The sequence below is a fragment of the Anabrus simplex genome, chromosome 5 (assembly GCF_040414725.1).
Source record: "Anabrus simplex isolate iqAnaSimp1 chromosome 5, ASM4041472v1, whole genome shotgun sequence".
In the NCBI taxonomy this organism is placed as follows: Eukaryota; Metazoa; Arthropoda; class Insecta; order Orthoptera; family Tettigoniidae; genus Anabrus; species Anabrus simplex.
Window position 1 is genome coordinate 176,643,119 of NC_090269.1, and position 21,360 is coordinate 176,664,478.

General features: G+C 41.7%; 1 protein-coding gene across 1 annotated transcript in view; it reads left to right on the top strand.

Annotated features, from left to right (window-relative positions):
- Positions 1–21,360, top strand: part of E(Pc) (Enhancer of Polycomb) — a 460,358-nt gene that overhangs the window by 361,085 nt on the left and 77,913 nt on the right. The window contains exon 8 of the mRNA XM_067148053.1: positions 15,706–15,857. Coding sequence (XP_067004154.1) covers positions 15,706–15,857 — 152 coding nt within the window. The remainder of the gene's footprint in view (positions 1–15,705; positions 15,858–21,360) is intronic.

Below are 21,360 nucleotides of genomic sequence, written 5' to 3' on the forward strand. Positions count from 1 at the left end.
TCTCGACAATGGTGCTCCTAGCTTTAGGTTCCATCACCGGGTGCCGAGATAAACTGCCCGCTCCTATGTTCTTCGATCCTGGGACTTCACTCATCACAATCAAATTGTGCGATTAATAGAGCGTATCGCATCAGTTTAGATTTTGAGCCAAAGACAGAGTTCAACCATTTGAGAGCTGCTTTATCGGTGTACAGCTGGAACCTCCTTCCCTCCAAGTAGCCTCTAAATTTGCCCATGGCCCACACCACGACTAAGGCTTCCTTCTCGGCAGTGCAGAAGCGTTTTTGAGTGGGAGATAGCTTCCTGCTGGCATACTTAATTATGTCCCTTCCGCCATCACTCCTCTCCTGGAATAACACTGCTCCTAAGCCAGAGTCGCTGGCGTCCGTCTGCAGGCACATCTTCCACTGAGAGTCGCGATGGGCTAAACCGGGAGCATTGCATATCGCAGCCTTAATGCCTTGGAATGCTGCCTCTTCCTTGCTGGTCCATTGGAACAGGCGGTTGTTATGGAGGAGGTCGATGAGTGGTATTGCCTTCTCTTCAAAGTGTGGCACAAAGCTGCTATACCATCCACACAAGCCAAGGAACTGGCGTGCTTGTCGCTTGGTCTACGGGCGTTCACCTTCTTCGATAGCTCGATTCTTCACCGGTTGCCTTTCTAAACCTTCAGATGTTAGGACATGACCAAGATATTGTACATGGGACTGGGTGAAGTGGCACTTCTACAGTTAGCAAGTCAGTTCATGAATTTTCAGTCGTTTCAGCACTTCTTCAGTTCTTCAAGGTGTTCTTGAAAATTCTTGCTCTAGATTAAAATGTCTTCGAGATACACTTGGCAGAAATCTCCAATATATCCTGACTTATCCATCAGTCACATGAAGGTTGCTGGAGCATTCTTCAGTCCAAAAGGCATTACTGTAAACTGGTACAATCCTCTCAGTGCCATGAAGGCGGTCAGTAGCCTAGAACTCTCCTCGACCTCCACTTGCCAGTATCCAGAATTGAGATCCAGTGTGCTGAAAATCCTAGACCCACTTACTTGTTTCAGTGAGTCTTTCAGGTCAGGCACGGAGTAGGTGTCACTAATGGTCTTCTCGTTCAACTTGCGGAAGTCCACACACAGTCGATACTCCCCATTCTTCTTTGGTAGGACGATAGGCGAAGCTCAACAGGGTGTAGAGAGTTTGATGAGACCTTGCCCTTCCATCTCTTGAATCTTCTGAATGACGAAGTTCCACTTACCCAGGTTGATTGGATATGAACGTTGCTTGATGTGTGAGGTGGTGCTGCATTCAATGGTGTGCATTACAGTGGTGGTCCTTCCTGTTGTATTGGTGATGACTTTTGGAAAGTCCTTTAAGGAGTGTCTCAGCTCCTCTTCTTCACTTGGTTGAAGATGCGTTAACTGGATGTCGCCCAGGTCTATGTCGACTTTCACATCATTGCAAGTCTGGAGGTTTCCATCGTGCCAGGCGGCTCTCAGACGTCTGTCTCTTCCTAAAAAGAGGACTTCATGAGCTTCATATTCTAGGATCACCTTGCATTCTTTCCAAAAAGTCGTGACCTAATATAATGTCACGTGTTAGGTTCTGAATCATTGGAACGTTAACTATGATAGGCAGATCTATGCATTTAGCAGTTAGGTTAGTCTGTCCTTGGATGGAATAGGTTACCCTATCCACTGCCCCCACTGCCCATGCAAAATGGTGAGACTTCATAAATGGTAGTAATCTGGCAACAGTCCCACTTACGAATGAGTGGCTTGCTTGGCTGTCGAGTATGGGTGAAAAATTATCATTGCCTATCCTCAAGATGATAGCTGGGCAAGGTTGGTCTGTTGTGTCTTGCTGCGCATTCCTGTTCCCAGTCCCATCCACCCTTAGTCCAGTATGGGCCAGACCTCGTTTTCCGACACTGAAGTTGGGCATTTGTTCTTCACGTGTCCCGTTCTTCCACACAGGTAGCATTTCTTAACCGAGCATCCATGTGTTTTTACGTCTATGAATATCTTTTTTTTTTTAAAAACATGTAAATTTGTCTCAGTTGTTCTTCGAATATACAGCAGCACATTTAAGAAACCAGCATATGTTGAATTCCTTGACCCACAACTGAAAAATTTCCATCCCTAACAACTTTTAATGCTATACGGCGCACTGGGCTTTATTCGTAAATAAACAACGTAACTTCAGCTCAGTGGTTCTTCAATTTGATACCAGCATCTTAAAGGAGCCTGCATATTCTAATCTCCTTATCCAACAACTCAAGGATTCCTTTCTATAACATCTTTTTAATGTGCACTGGACTTTTTAATGCTATACGGCGCACTGGACTTTATTTGTAAATAAACTACGTAACTTTGGCTTGGTAGTTCTTCAGTTGGATACCAGCATCTTTAAAGAGCCAGCTTACTCTAATCTTCTTATCCAGCAACTCAGGGATTCCTATCTATAACATCTTTTTAATGCGCACTGGACTTTTTATGAATCTCTTTCATAGCGTTATTTTTTAACGTAGTGCTGCACAATATCTCACATGGTACCGGTATGTCCTTTTACGAGACCTTATGTGTCTTTACATTGTTTAATTTCTTTGTTATTTGTGTTTTAATTTTGCTTTAGGCTGACGATGACCTAGTACTAGGTCGAAACTAGTCCCTAATCATTTATGTAATTTAAACTCTTTACATTTTGTATTGAAAAGGTGGACCTTAATAATGCATTAATTTACTCGTATCGTAATCACAGTTCAATACGGATCTATCATTATAAAACTTATTTCATTTAATCCTGAATCCTAGTCAATCTATATCGATTTGTTATCTTGAAAGAGACTGACTCTTGAAAAAACGTTCACTTGTTCTTTAATGCATTGATTTGTTCAATAACCTTTACAGTCGTGTATAAAAAATAGGTTTTTTTTGTTTTTTTTTTTTTTTTTCCCCACCACGAATGACAATATTGTTCTTTTTCTTTACGTCCCATTGACTACTTTTATGGTTTTCGGAGCCATGAATTACAAAACGTAGGTCGTATTGTGGTTACGGAATAACATGTGAATTATCTTCATCGCGTAACTTGCTTCATATTTATTGCCTTGTGTTGCAAAGCTGAGGTTATGTAGGTAGTTGTGGAATAACGTGAATTGTGTTCGTTGCTTATTTTGTCTTATGATCATGTTATTTTCCTGATAGATAATTTGCAAACTTGGCTGGTATGTCATGGGTTTCGAGAATTGTTTGCAAGTTATACTAGTCAGTTATTATTATTATTATTATTATTATTATTATTATTATTATTATTATTATTATTATTATTATTATTGTTGTTGTTGTTACCGTATATTTGTGGTAGGTAGAGGTGAAAGAAGGTGCGGGGGTGAACGGGTCTCAAACTACGAAATTAAAGTTAATGTGAAATTTTAACAAGGTTATATTCTCTTTTCAAAATCAAGAAATAACAAGCATGGAAGGTACAGAGTAGCAAGGCAACAAAAGAGCAACAACAGTATTTACAGGCTTTGGGCTTCGAGCCCCGAACTCACAATTCTTGAGCCGTTAGCCCAAGCTTACATGTACATAAGGTTTAACAAAGGGGCAAAAAAACCCAAATCACGCCCAGGAGCACTTGCTCCAAATTACACAGTAAGACCTCCTAGAGGCACGCAGAAACAAATTTCAAAAGAGCGATCCGCTCTCAAAATTTTAAGCCTATCAAAAGGCCACACCTAACTCGACCTTCAAGCTGTCCTCTAAGGGCGTAAACACAGGGGTAAAATACCCAACCTACTGAGGCCTATTAAGCGAGAAAAGGATAATTACATGGCCTCTAAAATACCAATGTGAGAGGAGGCGAACTGCACTCCTAATACATTTTCTTTTAAAACCTAATCTGGCTCTAGGCCACAAATGCAAGGGCTAATCCCATACTAAAGAGGTGACTTTAGAAAAAAAAAAATTTTTACATTACGTTAAAGAAGAATAGGTTGTGAAAAAGTAAGTTCACCTCAAAACAATATGAGTGGGAGCTCGAGAGGGTTAAGCACTCTCTATCCCAATATGTAGCTTAAAAGAGAATAGATACTAAGAGTCTTTACATTTTAGGGAAAAGTTACATGGTGGAAAAGCTTCGGACCCGCCCCGAGAGTTAAACTGCTGAGCTAGCAAAAAAAGAAGTTATTATACGGCCATTACCTGGTTGTTGAACTGCTGTCTGAAGAAAGAGGCGCTTCCCGCCCCTTGCTATGTACTTTACACACTGAAAGATGGTACTGAAGTGGCGCAGAGACCCTAAAATCAGCAGTTTATATACTCTCGCGGAAAGTTCGAGGCGTTTCAGGAAAGAAAACACCCGCCCACAATCATTTATTGGTTAGGGTTAAGCAACATATCCAATTTGAAGAAGAAACACCTTATTGGTCGTAAATTAATTAAAGAAATTCGGGATTGGCTAAATTCAAAACAAGGGGAAAGAAAGGGGAATACAGCCAACTTAAACAATACCAGAAAGAAATTTAACAAGAACCAAACTTTTGAAATAAAAATTTCTCCAAAAAACAGTTCTTTCACCTTGCACTAGGGTGCACTATTGTAGTTCTTCAGTAGTGTCCTCTAGAAGGGAAAGTTCACACTTCTTACTACAAGCAAAACAAAAATACGTCGAAAACGACCCAGTTCAGAAACTTCAAAATTTCCAAGTAGTGACATCTTCTGGGTAACTTGAAAATTAATACATTAGATAAAGTTCGGACTTCCTCCAGCAGAGGATTTCAACTGGCGCAAAGTTTGAATTAGCGGCGTGGAGGTGTACCGCCCGGTACAGACCTCCCCCCCCCAAAAGTCCCTCCAGGGGTGACACATGAAATTTGTTTGAAAATAAGGTCCAAGTTATGATGTTGATATGGAGATTAATTACAGAAGCATTTATAAAAATTTTCTAAATTTGGTTTGATCCAGTTTCAAAATTCTTGTAGTAACTGTTGAAGTAATGTCTTTATGTTTGTAGGAATTGAATTCAGAAGAAAAACTTTTAATACTTGAAAGTGAAGAAAATTTTCCTAAGTCCACCAAATATTGCAGTAGAATTCCCAAGTGTAGTAATTGCTGATAGTAAATGTCCATGTAGTTGATTAAATTGGATGGCCAGACCGGCCGCTGCAGCTTGTGTCCAGAGGAGGCCGCTCGGACCCCTCAAGTACTCTGAGATACCGCTCGCCCGCACTATGAGAGGAGTAGAGGAGTTGAAGCACGCCGCGCCCGCGGTGAACATATACAGGCTGCGGGCCGGTAGCAGATAGTGCGCCGCACATCAGCCTTGGCCGGGAGGAGGGCTCCGGCTCGCCGTACACAGGTTGGCCTCACTGGGGAAGGGCGGGCCCATACTCTGCCTCAGGAACGGTACGGCGCCACGCTGCTGCGGGGGCACTGAAACATTAAAGCTCGGCGGCAGAATTTTGTTTGACCAGAATGATTTTTAGGGTACAGTCTCAGTGGAGGAGATGATTGGCCAGCGGCGTGGAGATGTTTATTTCATTCCTCTAAGCCACTGTGTGTTGTGGAGCAGGAGACGGGAGCGTCGTAATGGCCGTGGCAAGGACAGGATGGCAGTTTAACTAATCGGGGGAGGTTTACAAAGAAATAATTACATACAAAGGAAACAGATACCAAGAGCAGAAGGCCTTAAAGGTGACACCCCTCAAAAAAAATATAACCTTCCTATTTCTTTCAAAATTATATGAAGCAAGTTAACAGAGAAATTACACCGGTTTCACCTGTGACAGGTGAACCCTAAATATCCTCTCGGTGGCTGGATTACTTAATAACAACGTAACCGGCGTAAGGAAATCGAGAGTGACACACGGCCCATGAAATCTGGGGGCAAGCTTGCCCGCGGGAACAAAATTCTTGACCATCACTTGGTCGCCTACCTTCAAATTGGTGGGTCTCCGTCCACGATCATATCTTTCCCTAACCTTTTCATGAGACACTTTAAGATTGGCTTTAGCCTTCTTCCAAAGATCTTTAATGTTGTCCGGGTCTATTGTCTCCGGTAGAATATCACTCAGAGACCAGAGGTTAGAGAGCGGCGTGTTGGGAACAAACTTGAACATCAAAGACGCTGGAGTAAATTTATGAGATACATGAACCGCCGAATTCAAAGCAAAAGCTAACCAATGCAGGGACGTGTCCCACCTAGAATGATCTTCATGATGATAGGCAATAAGCGCGGACCTGAGATTACGATTAACCCGTTCAGCCAGAGATGGTTGAGGGTAATAAGCAGAAGTTGTCACATGAGAGATGGACAGGTCAAAGCAGAATTTACGAAATAAATTAGATGTAAAAGCCTTAGCATTATCAGATACAATATATTGGCACGGACCAAAAGAAGCAAAAATAGAATTTAGGCAAGTAATGGTGGACTGAGCGGTAGCCAGCTTAGTCGGAAATAACCAGGAAAATCTTGTAAAACCATCTACGCATACAAAGATGAACTTGTTGGCATTTCCCTTTGACTGAGGGAAGGGTCCTACATAATCAATATACAGGCGTTCCATGGGGCGCGAAGCCTGATGCGAAGACAAAAGGCCTACCTTGGTGGACATGGTAGGTTTACTAAGCAAACAAGATTTACAAGCTTTTACTAGTTCACGGATTTCACCGTCCATACCCTTCCAGATGAACCTTTCACGAATCTTTTCACGAGTTTTAAAGATTCCAAGATGCCCCCCTAATGGGGTCTCATGATAGTACTTGAAGATCATAGGTACAAGAACAGCTGGAACGACAACCTTCATCATCTTATCATGCCTCGATGGGCAACATAAAACACCATTCCTCAGTACATAAGGGACAACATGTTCCCCAGAAGAAAGGGTTTCCATTATCGGAGCCAGCGTCGGATCTTCACGTTGGTATTTCTCGATATCCCTAAAGAGCATGGGAGCATCTGTTAAGATGGCATTAACCTCAGATAGTATGGACTCGGGAGGAGATGAACTATCGACCGGTTCATGGGTCTCGACGTCGTTGGAAAACATACGGCTGAGTCCATCGGCAACAACATTTTCGGTCCCTCTGATATGCCTGACATCGAATTGGAAGGCAGAAATTCGGATGGCCCAACGGGCTATACGACCAGTACGACGCGGCCTACCTAAGACCCAGCTTAAGGCTTGATTATCTGTCTCCAGGTCGAATTTGACATGTTCCAGATGGAGACGGAACTTTTCTAAGGCAAATAAGACTGCCAAACCTTCGAGCTCATAGATGGAATACTTGGCTTCTTGAGCCAATAGAGTCCTAGATGCATAGGCGATGGGTTGCCTCCCTAATTCAGTCTCTTGAAGAAGGACTGCAGCTACTGCTGACGACGACGCGTCAGTTTGGACAATGAATTTCTTTGAGAAATCAGGCATAGCAAGGACAGGGGCATTACAGAGAGCTAATTTAAGATCTTCAAAAACGGCTTGTTGAGAAGGTCCCCACTCGAATTTGATGCCTTTCCTACGAAGAAGGTTCAAGGGCGCCGCTCTATTAGCGAAGTTAGGAATAAACTTCCTGAAGAAATTCACCATTCCAATGAACCTGGCAATACCTTTAATGTCCTTGGGAGGTTTAAAATCACGGATGGCCTGTGTTCTAGAATGATCGACGGCAACACCATCAGGTGACACAATATGCCCTAGGAATGACATGGAGGGCTTCGCAAAGCAACCTTGGACAACTTGACAGTTAACCCAGCCTTACGAAGGCGATTGAGAACTTCCCGCAGATGATCTAGATGTTCTTCAAAGGTCTCCGAAAATACGACGACATCATCCAAGTAGTGATACAAGTACTCAAATTTGATGTCGGAGAAGACCCTATCTAGCAGCCTAGTGAGTACAGCTGCTCCCGTGGGGAGCCCGAAAGGCACGCGGTTGTATTCATACAAATTCCAATCCGTGGCAAACGCTGTAAGATGTTTAGACTCTTCCGCTAGGGGAATTTGATTATAGGCCTGATTCAAGTCCAAGATAGTAAAGAACTTGGCCTTACGAAACCATGAAAAACAAGAATGAAGGTCAGGAAGGGGCACAGATTGTAACACCACCTTCCGATTGAGAGCCCTATAATCAATGACAGGCCTGAAGCCCCCTTGGGGTTTCGGGACTAGAAAAATAGGCGAAGAATACGCCGACTTAGAGGGCCTAATAATACCATCCTTCAACATCTGATCGATAATTTCTTTCATAGCCTTCATTTTTGGTGGAGATAGCCTATAAGGTGGAAAACGGACAGGAATCGAATCCGTGACCTCAATTTTGTATTCAATAAGGTCAGTAACACCAAGAGTATCAGAGAACACCTCTGGAAACGACTGACACAACTTACGAATACTATCAGCCTGCTCCTCAGGTAGATGTCTAAGGTCTAACAACATCTCATCCTGGGTAGGCGAAATAGATGAACATGATGCAGAATTACATTTTAACAAGGGGATTTTACAATTGGAAGCAAATTTGAATGTGCACGACTTACTCTGAAGATCGAGCACAATACCAGTGTGAGAAATGATGTCAGCTCCCAATATGATGGGGCAAGACAAGTGCTTAGCCACAAACAATTTGATTTTCCATGTAAATTTAAAAATACGAATTTTGACCTGTAAAGAACCTAGAATTTCTAATGGAGATGAATTAGCCGAAACATATTGGATCAAAGAGGAACAATAGTCATTAAGTTTACAAACAGATTTCAATTTTGCATACCATTCAGCCGAAATAATAGAACAAACACTGCCTGAATCTAATAGAGCTGTTATAGGTTCATTATTTAACTAAATTTTGAGAAAGGGGACCGGTGCGGGGGTATCCGCCGCAATCCTAAGACACTCTTTGGGGCATTCAAAAGATGGATTTGCAGATTGAACGTTCCCTGAATTTTCGATCTGTTTACCAGGGGCTGAGCCTCGGAAAGATGGATTAGTCGACTCAGCCGAAGCCACTAGTCACTTTGTATTATTGGCATTGGTGGAATTTGCACCAGAGGTTGAGCAGGAGGGGGTGCTATTTGAATTTGGGCAATTCTTGGCGATATGTGAGAAAGCCCCACATTTAAAACAGCCTTGTGATGAACCAGCTCCATTATTTGCCCTACTAGTTTTGACCAATGGACATTTATTGCGAAGATGGTCAGGCGACCCGCAAGCATAACGTTTACGGGGTGTGACTGGTCGGCGAGGTGGAGGCCGAGTATTACTAAACGAAGGAGGGGGTTCTTTCGCGACACGCAAGGAATCGGCGTATCTAACTCCTTCCGCTGAGACGGCCAATGCTTCAAGTTCAGAGAAGGTTTGCGGGCACGCTGCGAAACACAAATATGACCTATAAGACGGTGAAATGCCTTCCACAATAGCCTGTACAATCTGATCCTCAGGGAAGTGAAGAGCAAACACCCTAGTATAGAACTTAATGTCTTGTATGAAATCAGCCAGATTTTCATCCAATCTCTGTACTCGATAATAGTACTTCTGAATCAGAGATGACCTCGCGCGAGCAGGAATAAAATTTGCAAGCAGATGTGCATGAAAATCTTCAATAGATTACTGTTCGGCAATGGCTCTTACTATTTTATCTGAGAGAATACCAATTGCATAAGGATAAATTATCTGTAAAATTTGACACGGAGAAAGAGAAAAAACAAGGGCATGATCTTGAAATTCAACTAAAAACCTTAAGAAGGAAATAACTTCACTGGTGGTATTAACAGAAAACTTCGAGATACCTCTGAGCAACATTGCCAATGGATGAGGCAAGCTGCTGAACCCAGGTGACATAGTGGGTAAAGGTTTCAGTGGCAAAGAAGTTAGTTCAGAACGTACATTATTCAACGACGTACGGCGTTCAGACTCGTTGTCCAATGGGGCAGAGATAGTTTGAGCTCCAACGGTTTTCCTATTGACTTCTCCCTTAGGAGGCTCTTCCTCGCTACCTACATTCACCGTAGCGGGTTGATCAGTTTTGGGAGGAACTTCCCCAGTTAACAATTGAGTGACCTTACTAGATAATTCAGAAATATTTTCAAGCACCGTACTAGCTTCCTTCCTCTGAACGTCATTCAACTTTAGAGACAATAGATCGTTAACTCTATTTGAAAAATGAAATAGCCTGGCTTGCACACGCTTAATTTGATTAGGAGAAGGATCATTTTCGTCAAAAAAACTAACTACAGATGCTAGCCCAGTAATATTCTCGATGATCGTGAAAAGAGAGTCGTCAATTTCTTTCTCTCCCAAAGTGGGGATGGAAATGGGCAAATCAAGGGACTCTCTAAGCTTGTTTGTGTCTACTGCAACCGTGCCTCCAGATTGCACATTTCTGATAGTTAACTCATAGATCAACTCCTCCTTGCGCAAATAGTTAAGATGGAGCACATCGCGAGGGCCGGGCATGATGACAGAACAATTTTGAAACAGGACAAATCAAAAATTCCAGCAACTGAGAAAATTGTTAGAGTTCGGATCAAAGCAATGTTTAGCCGTCAAAAGGGGCTAAATTGAGACCCATTCAACCACGCTCTGCTACCACTTGTTACCGTATTTTTGTGGTAGGTAGAGGTGAAAGAAGGTGCGGGGGTGAACGGGTCTCAAACTGCGAAATTAAAGTTAATGTGAAATTTTAACAAGGTTATATTCTCTTTTCAAAATCAAGAAATAACAAGCATGGAAGGTACAGAGTAGCAAGGCAACAAAAGAGCAACAACAGTATTTACAGGCTTTGGGCTTCGAGCCCCGAACTCACAATTCTTGAGCCGTTAGCCCAAGCTTACATGTACATAAGGTTTAACAAAGGGGCAAAAAAACCCAAATCACGCCCAGGAGCACTTGCTCCAAATTACACAGTAAGACCTCCTAGAGGCACGCAGAAACAAATTTCAAAAGAGCGATCCGCTCTCAAAATTTTAAGCCTATCAAAAGGCCACACCTAACTCGACCTTCAAGCTGTCCTCTAAGGGCGTAAACACAGGGGTAAAATACCCAACCTACTGAGGCCTATTAAGCGAGAAAAGGATAATTACATGGCCTCTAAAATACCAATGTGAGAGGAGGCGAACTGCACTCCTAATACATTTTGTTTTAAAACCTAATCTGGCTCTAGGCCACAAATGCAAGGGCTAATCCCATACTAAAGAGGTGACTTTAGAAAAAAAAAATTTTTACATTACGTTAAAGAAGAATAGGTTGTGAAAAAGTAAGTTCACCTCAAAACAATATGAGTGGGAGCTCGAGAGGGTTAAGCACTCTCTATCCCAATATGTAGCTTAAAAGAGAATAGATACTAAGAGTCTTTACATTTTAGGGAAAAGTTACATGGTGGAAAAGCTTCGGACCCGCCCCGAGAGTTAAACTGCTGAGCTAGCAAAAAAACAAGTTATTATACGGCCATTACCTGGTTGATGAACTGCTGTCTGAAGAAAGAGGCGCTTCCTGCCCCCTGCTATGTACTTTACACACTGAAAGATGGTACTGAAGTGGCGCAGAGACCCTAAAATCAGCAGTTTATATACTCTCGCGGAAAGTTCGAGGCGTTTCAGGAAAGAAAACACCCGCCCACAATCATTTATTGGTTAGGGTTAAGCAACATATCCAATTTGAAGAAGAAACACCTTATTGGTCGTAAATTAATTAAAGAAATTCGGGATTGGCTAAATTCAAAACAAGGGGAAAGAAAGGGGAATACAGCCAGAAAGAAATTTAACAAGAACCAAACTTTTGAAATAAAAATTTCTCCAAAAAGCAGTTCTTTCACCTTGCACTAGGGTGCACTATTGTAGTTCTTCAGTAGTGTCCTCTAGAAGAGAAAGTTCACACTTCTTACTACAAGCAAAACAAAAATACGTCGAAAACGACCCAGTTCAGAAACTTCAAAATTTCAGAGTAGTGACATCTTCTGGGTAACTTGAAAATTAATACATTAGATAAAGTTTGGACTTCCTCCAGCAGAGGATTTTCAACTGGCGCAAAAATTTGAATTAGCGGCATGGAGGTGTACCGCCCGGTACAATTATTATTTACGTAAGTATGTTATGGATTTTATTTGGTATAAATCGTGGTTTTAAGGTTATGAGGTTGTGAGGTTATGTCGCGACACATCTGCTGTATGTATATTAATAAGAGTTTATTTAATATAAGAACACGTAATTAATAGTATTTAATTTATTATTACCTGTATATGATGTATAAATCCAATGCATTGTTGTGCAACACACGGTAATAGTCCAGAACTATGCATCTTGTCACTGGAATTGTATAAAAAATACCTTTCATTGTAAATAGGCTAATGGAGACTCTGAAAGTTATGAGAAAACATGTTGTGTCATATTCTTCTAGAGGCATGGCCAGGCAATGTATATAAAGAGGCAGTCTTGGAAGTTGAGTTAGAGTTGTTTTGCGATACTTGTAGTGGAAGTCGTTAGCCGAGTGTGTGAACCCATGTTGGGATTTTTTTGGGTTAGTAGTTGGTTGACATGCAAGTGTTGCAGTCTTCTTCTTCTTCTTCATCTTCTTCTTCTTCATCTTCATCTTCTTCTTCTTCTTCTTCTTCTTCTTCTTCTTCTTAGCAGTGTTTTGTTTGTTAGTGCAAGGATCAAGTGTGTATATAATTTGTAAATAAAACTGTGCACAATTGATAGCATTTTGTGTGTGTGTGTCTTTGTGATTACAACAATTTACAAAGCCTATCTTCTACCCTAGCTATCTGCTACCCTCTTTTGTTCCCTCTTTTTCTCCCTTATTTCTATTATATCCCCTGTATTTTTCATTTTGCTTGTTGTTCTTCCAATTCCTTCTGTCTCCTCACTGCTCTGTACGTTTTTGGACATCTTAGCCAATTCTTTAACCCCCCTCCTCCTGACCTTTGCTTTTCTTCCCCTGCAGATCTTTTAGACTTCAGCTTCTAGCCCTGTTCATTACCTCTCTCCAGCTTCTCTCCTCCCACACTACCACAGCACTTGCCAGTGTCACTCCGCTGCCCTCTCCTCTCACCATTCGATCAGACGCTTCCTCGTCCTTCCATTCTTCTCTGCTGACTCTTCTTACCTCGCCCTGGACTTTACTCCTCTCATCACCTTCAGCCTTTGCCCCATCATCACCAGGCGGACCCTCCACATCTTTTCTTAAACCTTCTGCTACCGTTTGCATAACTGTCTGTAGGTAGTTTTTGTCCATTTCCTGTAACGTATCACCTGACCATTTTCTTGACCATCTGTCATTCCCCACCACCAGCTGTTGGCCTCTAGTGAATGCCCTCAATCTTTGCTGCGTCGCTCTCCCCATGTGTTTTCTCAATACTTTAAAATCTCTACGCACTTCCCTGCCTATATCCTGTTTCATCCAGATCTTGTCTTCTTCTAAGTTCCCTGCATTCCTTAGAACAATCTCTGCCATCAGGGTAGATATAAATGTGTTTAATTGGCCTACCCCCTCCCCGTTCCGCTCTTCCCACTCTCTGGACCTCATCAATATCCGCCTCACTGAAGTTTTCCACCACCTATAAACTAGTGTCACTTTATCTTCTTTTACAGCTTCTTCTACTCCATGTATAAAAATATTCTTCTTCCTTCCCCCATACATAAAAATATTATTCTTCCTTCGTTCCTGGGTTCCATACACTACTCTCTTCAGATTCGCCACCTCTCCCACCAGCAACTGCACTTTTGCATTATTTCCATTCTCCTCCCCCTTACTCTCAACTTTTTCTTTTATCTCTTCCACTTCCTTCGTAATGCACTGCCTTAAGTCCTTTAGCTCCTTGGAATGATTCCTTATCATTTCCTTTAGTTGGTCTATCTGACACACCTTCCTCACCACGTTTTTAACACCTCAATTTCTTCCCACCCAAGGGAGCCCACAGTACCAGGCCCTGGTTTAATCTCCACACTTCCTATTATCAGTAGCGCTTCCATCACCACTGCCACCAGCATCCCTACCATCTTCCTACTCTCTTCAGATTCGCCACCTCTCCCACCAGCAACTGCACTTTTGCATTATTTCCATTCTCCTCCCCCTTACTCTCAACTTTTTCTTTTATCTCTTCCACTTCCTTCGTAATGCACTGCCTTAAGTCCTTTAGCTCCTTGGAATGATTCCTTATCATTTCCTTTAGTTGGTCTATCTGACACACCTTCCTCACCACGTTTTTAACACCTCAATTTCTTCCCACCCAAGGGAGCCCACAGTACCAGGCCCTGGTTTAATCTCCACACTTCCTATTATCAGTAGCGCTTCCATCACCACTGCCACCAGCATCCCTACCATCTTCCTACTCTCTTCAGATTCGCCACCTCTCCCACCAGCAACTGCACTTTCGCATTATTTCCATTCTCCTCCCCCTTACTCTCAACTTTTTCTTTTATCTCTTCCACTTCCTTCGTAATGCACTGCCTTAAGTCCTTTAGCTCCTTGGAATGATTCCTTATCATTTCCTTTAGTTGGTCTATCTGACACACCTTCCTCACCACGTCTTTTAACGCCTCAATTTCTTCCCACCCAAGGGAGCCCACAGTACCAGGCCCTGGTTTAATCTCCACACTTCCTATTATCAGTAGCGCTTCCATCACCACTGCCACCAGCATCCCTACTATCTTCCCTATTTTCTCTCCCTTAATCCTCTTACATAATTCCATTGTCTTCTTCCTCCTGCACTGTGAGCTTTCAATCCTCACTTGATACAGCTCCAACATAATCCTCATCCTTCAGCACTCACTCAGTACATCCGTTCACACTATTTACTCAGTCTAGACTCCAGTGTGATACTTTCCCTGAATATATTGTATATGGACTTAACTTTGATGTGAACTGGGGCAACATTGCAGAGCTTAAAAATGAAAGTGGACAAATTAAGTATAAAACTTTAAATAATGTTGTATTTGCAGTATTACGTGTACCTCGCAGTAACTCTCCCATAGAAAGAGTAGTCAGTGTTGTTAGGAAAAATCAGACAGAATTCAGGCCTACATTAAGTACATCTACGCTAGAATTGCTTATGGTTCTGAAGACGAAAATGTCTTCTCAGGGGGGAGTATGTTTCAAGAAAACCAATACTGAAAAGCAGCTGCTGGGTGCAAACCAAGCTACAAAGAATTTTTTATCACAGAACTAACAGGTAAAGTTAATGAGCAAATTTTAGTGTGTAATATGATACACTTTAGAATAGATTGCTGTTGGAAAGGGCAAACAGAGTGCTTTGGATTTGACTCAACGTTTTGACAGGGGTGGTGCGCGAGTTAAAAATGGGATTACTGATAACCCACTTCAAAGGTTGACACCTCTCTAACAGGAGCACAATAACGCTCCCAGCAATTTTAGCGATAATCAGGAGGAATGAGTTGGTTGCGTGGTATGGGCTGCATAGCTGTAAGTTTACGGGGGTGGGTTCAAACGCCACCATCGGCAGCCCTAAAAATGTTTTTTTGTGGTTTCCCATTTTCACACCAGACAAATACTGGGGCTGTACCTTAATTAAGGCCTTGACCACTTCGTGCACAGTCTTAGCTCTTTGCCAACCTATTGTGACCAAAAACCTGAGTTAGTGTGATGTTAATCGACCTTATCTTCATTAATAATTCCCTTCTGATTTGCATAAATGTTTAACTTCTGTGTAAGTGTAAAGAGCTTAATCGTTATCTTGTTTCATCTTGTGATTTTCTGTTTCCTTTTTATACAGCCTCTGCCGAAGGAAATGGGTAACTGGCCATGGTGTAGCAGAGAAGAAGGTGGTTTGGCAGACCGACGGTACAGGTACTGCCTTACCTCCATTGCCACCCCACAGCGTAAGTGTGTAGGCTTTGCTCGGCGTCGAATTGGAAGAGGTGGAAGGTGAGTTATATAATTATGAAATTGTGCTGCAAATAGTATTTTATCTGGATGGTTTGGTGTCGCAAAGAGTATGACAGGGCCTATTGTGGAAAGAAATTGTAATTGTACATATTAAGATTTTATGAAACATGTAGGGCTGACACTCTATCCTCCTGGACTCTCTGCACATCAAATCAATGTGAGCTATGGTTAAAAACTCTGATGATAGTGAAATTAAGAAAGATTGTTATGATTGAAGAGACAACCCAGTTCTCAGATGTTAATTATGATTACAGCTTACAGATTTGGTGAGGCTTTGCTAAAAGCTAAACCCTAATAAATTACTGTCCATTTTGATACATAGAGAATCACTTTCAATGTATAAGCAGGTCTCAGAATTAAATAAAATTCAAGAAACTCGGTCATAAATTGACCCGTGTTTCGCCCCATTGTGGCACTGGGGAAAATCACTGGTAACTCATCCAGTCCTGCTGCTTTTCCCACTTTAAAATGTTTGACAGCAGTTTCCACCTCTTCCGTTATGATTTCACTCTTGGATTCTGCCTCGTTACACCTTACCTCTATCATATCGTCTACACTCCTTCGCACATTCAGGACTTCATCAAAGTAATCCTTCCATCTTTTCTGTATCTCCTCTGGTTGCATTATTCATCATCATCATCTGCAGTTTCCAGCTGTTGGCCGGGTCTGCATGGAACATAAACCTCTCCATCTCCTCTTGACTTCCCACCACTTCTCCCTAGTCACTCTTGCCCAGTCCTCTCCTCTTCTCTGTACACACTCTTCCACTCCTTTTATCCACCTGTGTCTTGGTCTTCCTCTTGGTCGTTTACCTGTTATCTCCATTTCGTATATCCTCCTCGGTATCCTTTCCTCTCGACAAACTCGACGGCACATGCAAGGCTGAAAAGTTTTAATATGTATACAACGATGAACATATCAATGCAACATCTAAGGGTATTAATTTCAAAGGATGTCAAATTGGACGATAGGATGGTAGCATCAAAGTGGCAGCAACAATACAAGCAGTGACAAGTAACATTTTATCAGTGGCTGTCACGGCTGATGGACCCATTCAGGGTGATGATACACGTTGTATGAGTGTAAAGGATAGGAGGAATGAGTGGATGATTCAAGAGTGTTCTAAATATGTTCCATGTCTTACGTGTTGAGTTACAGCAGGCATTATTATACAAAAACGCTAAGTGTACATATAGTGTTCTAGAGTTGAAGTTATACAGGTCAATGCTTTATTATGTTAATATAATAAGATGTTGTATCTTGAGACTTGGGTAAGGTAGATTTTGATGTAAATACGCTGACGAAGGGAGTTAAGGCTCCCGAAACATGTACGTATAAATTATTCAAATATTAATAATATATTGACAGGGCGGACCAAACAATCACCCGTTGTACATTATTGTTATCCTTTCCTCTGTCATTCTCTTCATGTGTCCATACCATCTAAATCTAGATGCCTCTATCCTATTCTGTAGTGGCTCTTCTTTTACGATATCTCGAACCTTCTCATTTCTCATCTTATCCCTTCTTGTCACTCCTATCCTGCTTCTCAGAAATTCCATTTCACTTGCCGGTATTCTATTCACAGCTCTCTGCCTCATTACCCAAGTCTCAGCTGCATACGTCAGAATAGGTATATAGTACATCTTGTATATCACCCATTTGCTTCTCGTAGGGACATCCTTGCTCCAAACCAGGCTTCTGACACTTTTCAGGAATGCTCCTGTTTGTCTTCCATGCTCGATTATTTCCTTATTTCTTCCACTTTCCTCTATGATACTTCCTAAGTACTTGAAACTCTCTACCTTCCTAAGCTGTTCCCCTCCAAGCATTATCCCTCTCGTAGGTTTCTCCTTCTTTCTAGTTGTGATCACTATCTTGCTCTTTTGGGCATTAAATTTCATTCCGTATTGTTCCACCTCATCTACCCAAGCATCTAACTGTTCCTGGATATCCTCTTCCTTTTCTCCCCAGACTAACAGGTCATCTGCAAACATCATCACTTTATTTATTTGTTTATTTATTTATTTATTTATTTATTTATTTATTTATTTATTCATTCATTCATTCATTCATTCATTCGGCAAACCAAACCAGCGAGAAGCCGAATTACAGAGTTCCGCAAAGGAAAAATATATTTACAGTGGAGTAGCACAAGGCAAACATAAACAAATAAGTGGAAGAACAATGAGGAAATAACATCTAATGGTAAAAATAGAGGAAAAAATTAAAAACTAACAAAATAACTGTAGAGACACAACAATTAAGAACAAAATATAAAGGCAAAAGAAACAACGAGGAAAATTGAAGATTGAATGTAAAACGAAGAGAAGAGCTTATAGCTAGGCACAGTAAGATAAATACAGATATAATACATAAGTAATGGTATAGTACAGTAAAAAATAAATAAATAATTAAATAAATATTACGTTATGTACAAAAGAGAAGACAGCAATGAGAAGAGAAAACAGGAATATGAAGAAAATGAACTAGGTTAAGTTAAGGAAGAATCGATTAAAGGAGGCATACGAAGAAAAACGTCCAAGTTCCCGTCAGAAGATAAAGAGTTAAGAAGGGTTGGTATGCGGATAAATAAACTTCTTTAAACAAGAGAGGGGCGGGAATACGGAGTATGAAGGGGCGGATTAGTCCTGGTTTTGCGAGTTGGAACATGTAAGGAAAAGAAGGATGCAGGTTCGGGGGAACGAAATAAACCGTTAACAGCGTTATATAGGAATCTAAGGTCGGCTACTTTCCTGCGACTAGATATCGGGCGAAAGTTTAACTTATCCAGTATCTGATTACTGCTTAAGTTTCGACAATCAGATACTCTGGCTCTAACAATGGCACAGAAGAATGACTTCACAAGGTCAATGTGATTTAGATTAGTGGGTGAAGAGGTAGACCAGATAGGAGATGCGAATTCAGTAATCGTTAGGATGCAGGATACGTAGTAGGCTCGGAGGGCGTGGATATCGGTGATGTCAGAAAATCTATACAACAAACCGAGAAGTGACATTGCTCGTGAGGTTATCTTTTGTATATGGGGGACAAATAACAATTTGCTGTCAAACAACACTCCTAAGCATTTTGTTCTGTTAAAGTTGGGAACGGGTTACCAAGGAGGGAGTATTTACTGAGAATAGGGGATTTACGAAGCATGATCGAAATAGAGGAACACTTGGTAGGATTAGGCTTAAAACGCCATGTGGAGCACCATTCAGAGAGTGAGTTAAGCCCACTCTGTAAGGAGTTTACGTCTGATAATGAATCGATTTGTTTGAATATTTTACAGTCTTCTGCAAATAGTAGAATTTCACAAGAAACGGAGGATATAGTATTAATGAGATCGTCAATAATAAGATAAAAAGAAGCGGACCTAGGACACTGCCCTGTGGGATGCCAGAATGTACCATAACAAGAGTCGAACTGAACCCATCAAGAACCACACGCTGAGATCTGGTATTGAGGAAGCTCTGCAGGAGAGGAAGCGACCATGGATATTAAAACCTTCAGAGAGTTTATAGGAAAGAAGTGCGTGGTCTACGGTATCAAAAGCCTTTGCAATATCAATGTAGCACACATCCAGCTGAGAACCGGCATTAAGAGCAGATGTTGCACGATGGAGAAGAACAGACAGATTACCGGTAGTTAGGCAGGAGCTACCAGGAAGAAAACCATGCTGCTGGGATGATATATGAGGAAATGTGAAAGAAAGAAGATGCTGGTGAATAATCTTTTCACAGATGAGTGACAGGGTGGGTAATATAGAAATCAGACGATAGTTTCTGACATCAGACCTCTTTCCACTTTTAAAAACCGGAGTGATGTTAGCGATTTTCCAGTAGCCAGGAAAGTAGCCGGCTAAGAAGCAATGGTTAAATAATAGCAATGGGATGGGCAAGAGTCGTAGCGGTATATTTAAGGAAGATAGGACTGAGACCATCCAGACCAGTAGGTTTATTTTCTGGCAGGGAGGAAAGTAAAGAATAGACTTCTGACTCATAGGTGGAAAGATTACTGAGACTTTGAGAAGGAACAGAATCAATACATGGAAAATCTGGGAACTGAACAGGTGAAACAAAATTAGACGCAAAGTAATCATTGAAAATTTCTGGTCTATTACTACCACTGGCTAAATTATCACCCCAAGTCACTGTGTCTGGCACACGCTTTGTACTTTTTCTGCTGTTTATCAGAGACCAGAATCTTTTGCTATTGCTTCTCACTTCTAGGCAAGCAGAGTTTATGTAGTCCTGGTAATCCCGTTTTAGAAGCTGTTTATGGTGTCTGCGAAGATCAGAAAAAGTTTTATAGCTGGCTTCAGAAGGTGACATTTTCCAGTCTTTCCAGGCTTTCGTTTTATTAATTTCTGCAATTTTGGTGTCACTTTTCTTCCAAGGTGGGCATCTGGCGGACGTTTTACGAGTGGGAACAAGGTCACGGATCACAGCACGGGTCCAGTCATAGAACAGGTTCACTGCTTCTTGGACTTCACCGACTTGCAGCAAGTGCCAGGGTAGAAGAGAGAGGGTGTGATTGACAGCCTGCCAATCAACCTTTCGCCACATGGGTACACAGTTCCTGGTATAGGGTCGATGACATTTCGGGGGGCAGGGAGGAGCAATAGAGAATGTTGCCTCTACAGACTTGTGGTTCGATTTTAAAATATTTCGTCCTACAGAAATAACTGAAGGCTCAACGGAGCAGAGCAGGTAGTCAAGAAGATTATCCTCACAGGTGTTCTCAAGGACGTACTGTTGGAGGCCTAGGCCTGTAATATAATGGTCGGGATACCACTTGTCAAGGCTATTAGAAGGGACACCTTGCGCAGGGGAATTCTAAGATATTGAGAGGTTAAAGTTGCCCAGTATAATTACATTAGGATTCAGATTAATGGCTTTCATTACAGAAGAGAGAAAATTTTCAGAATAATTGATGGTTGATCGAGGTGGTCTGTAAAAACAGGCAAATAGATATTTGGAATGCTGAAATTTCACTTCTACCCAAATGGCTTCACAGTCACTACTTAAATCAGTACGTAGGTTAGCGTGCCAGGAGAACACCCCCGCCCCGAGATCCACGGTCCGTTCTGAAAATGGAAAACTCTTTGGAAAGAGGGATTTCCGTATCTGAAACAAAGTCAGTTAACCAACTCTTAGAGAAGGCGACAATATCGAAAGAAGATAGTTCTTGTAGGTAGAGCTCACAGTCAGTAATTTTGTTTTTAAGAGAGCAGATATTCTGATGGTAAACTGAGATTGCACTATCCGCCGCGGGTCCTGGGTTTATCTCCACTCCAGCTAACAGTAGGATTGTCAACAACAAACTTAAAGCAGACCCAGTAGAAAACCGAGATAATTTGCTGGAGGCTGGAATCGAAGCCGGTGCTACAAGAATGCAAGGGAGGTTTGCAGTTGGCAGTGAAGGAAAATGAAACTCACGAACGTCAGTCGACCAGTTCCCAACCTGAGGTATAATC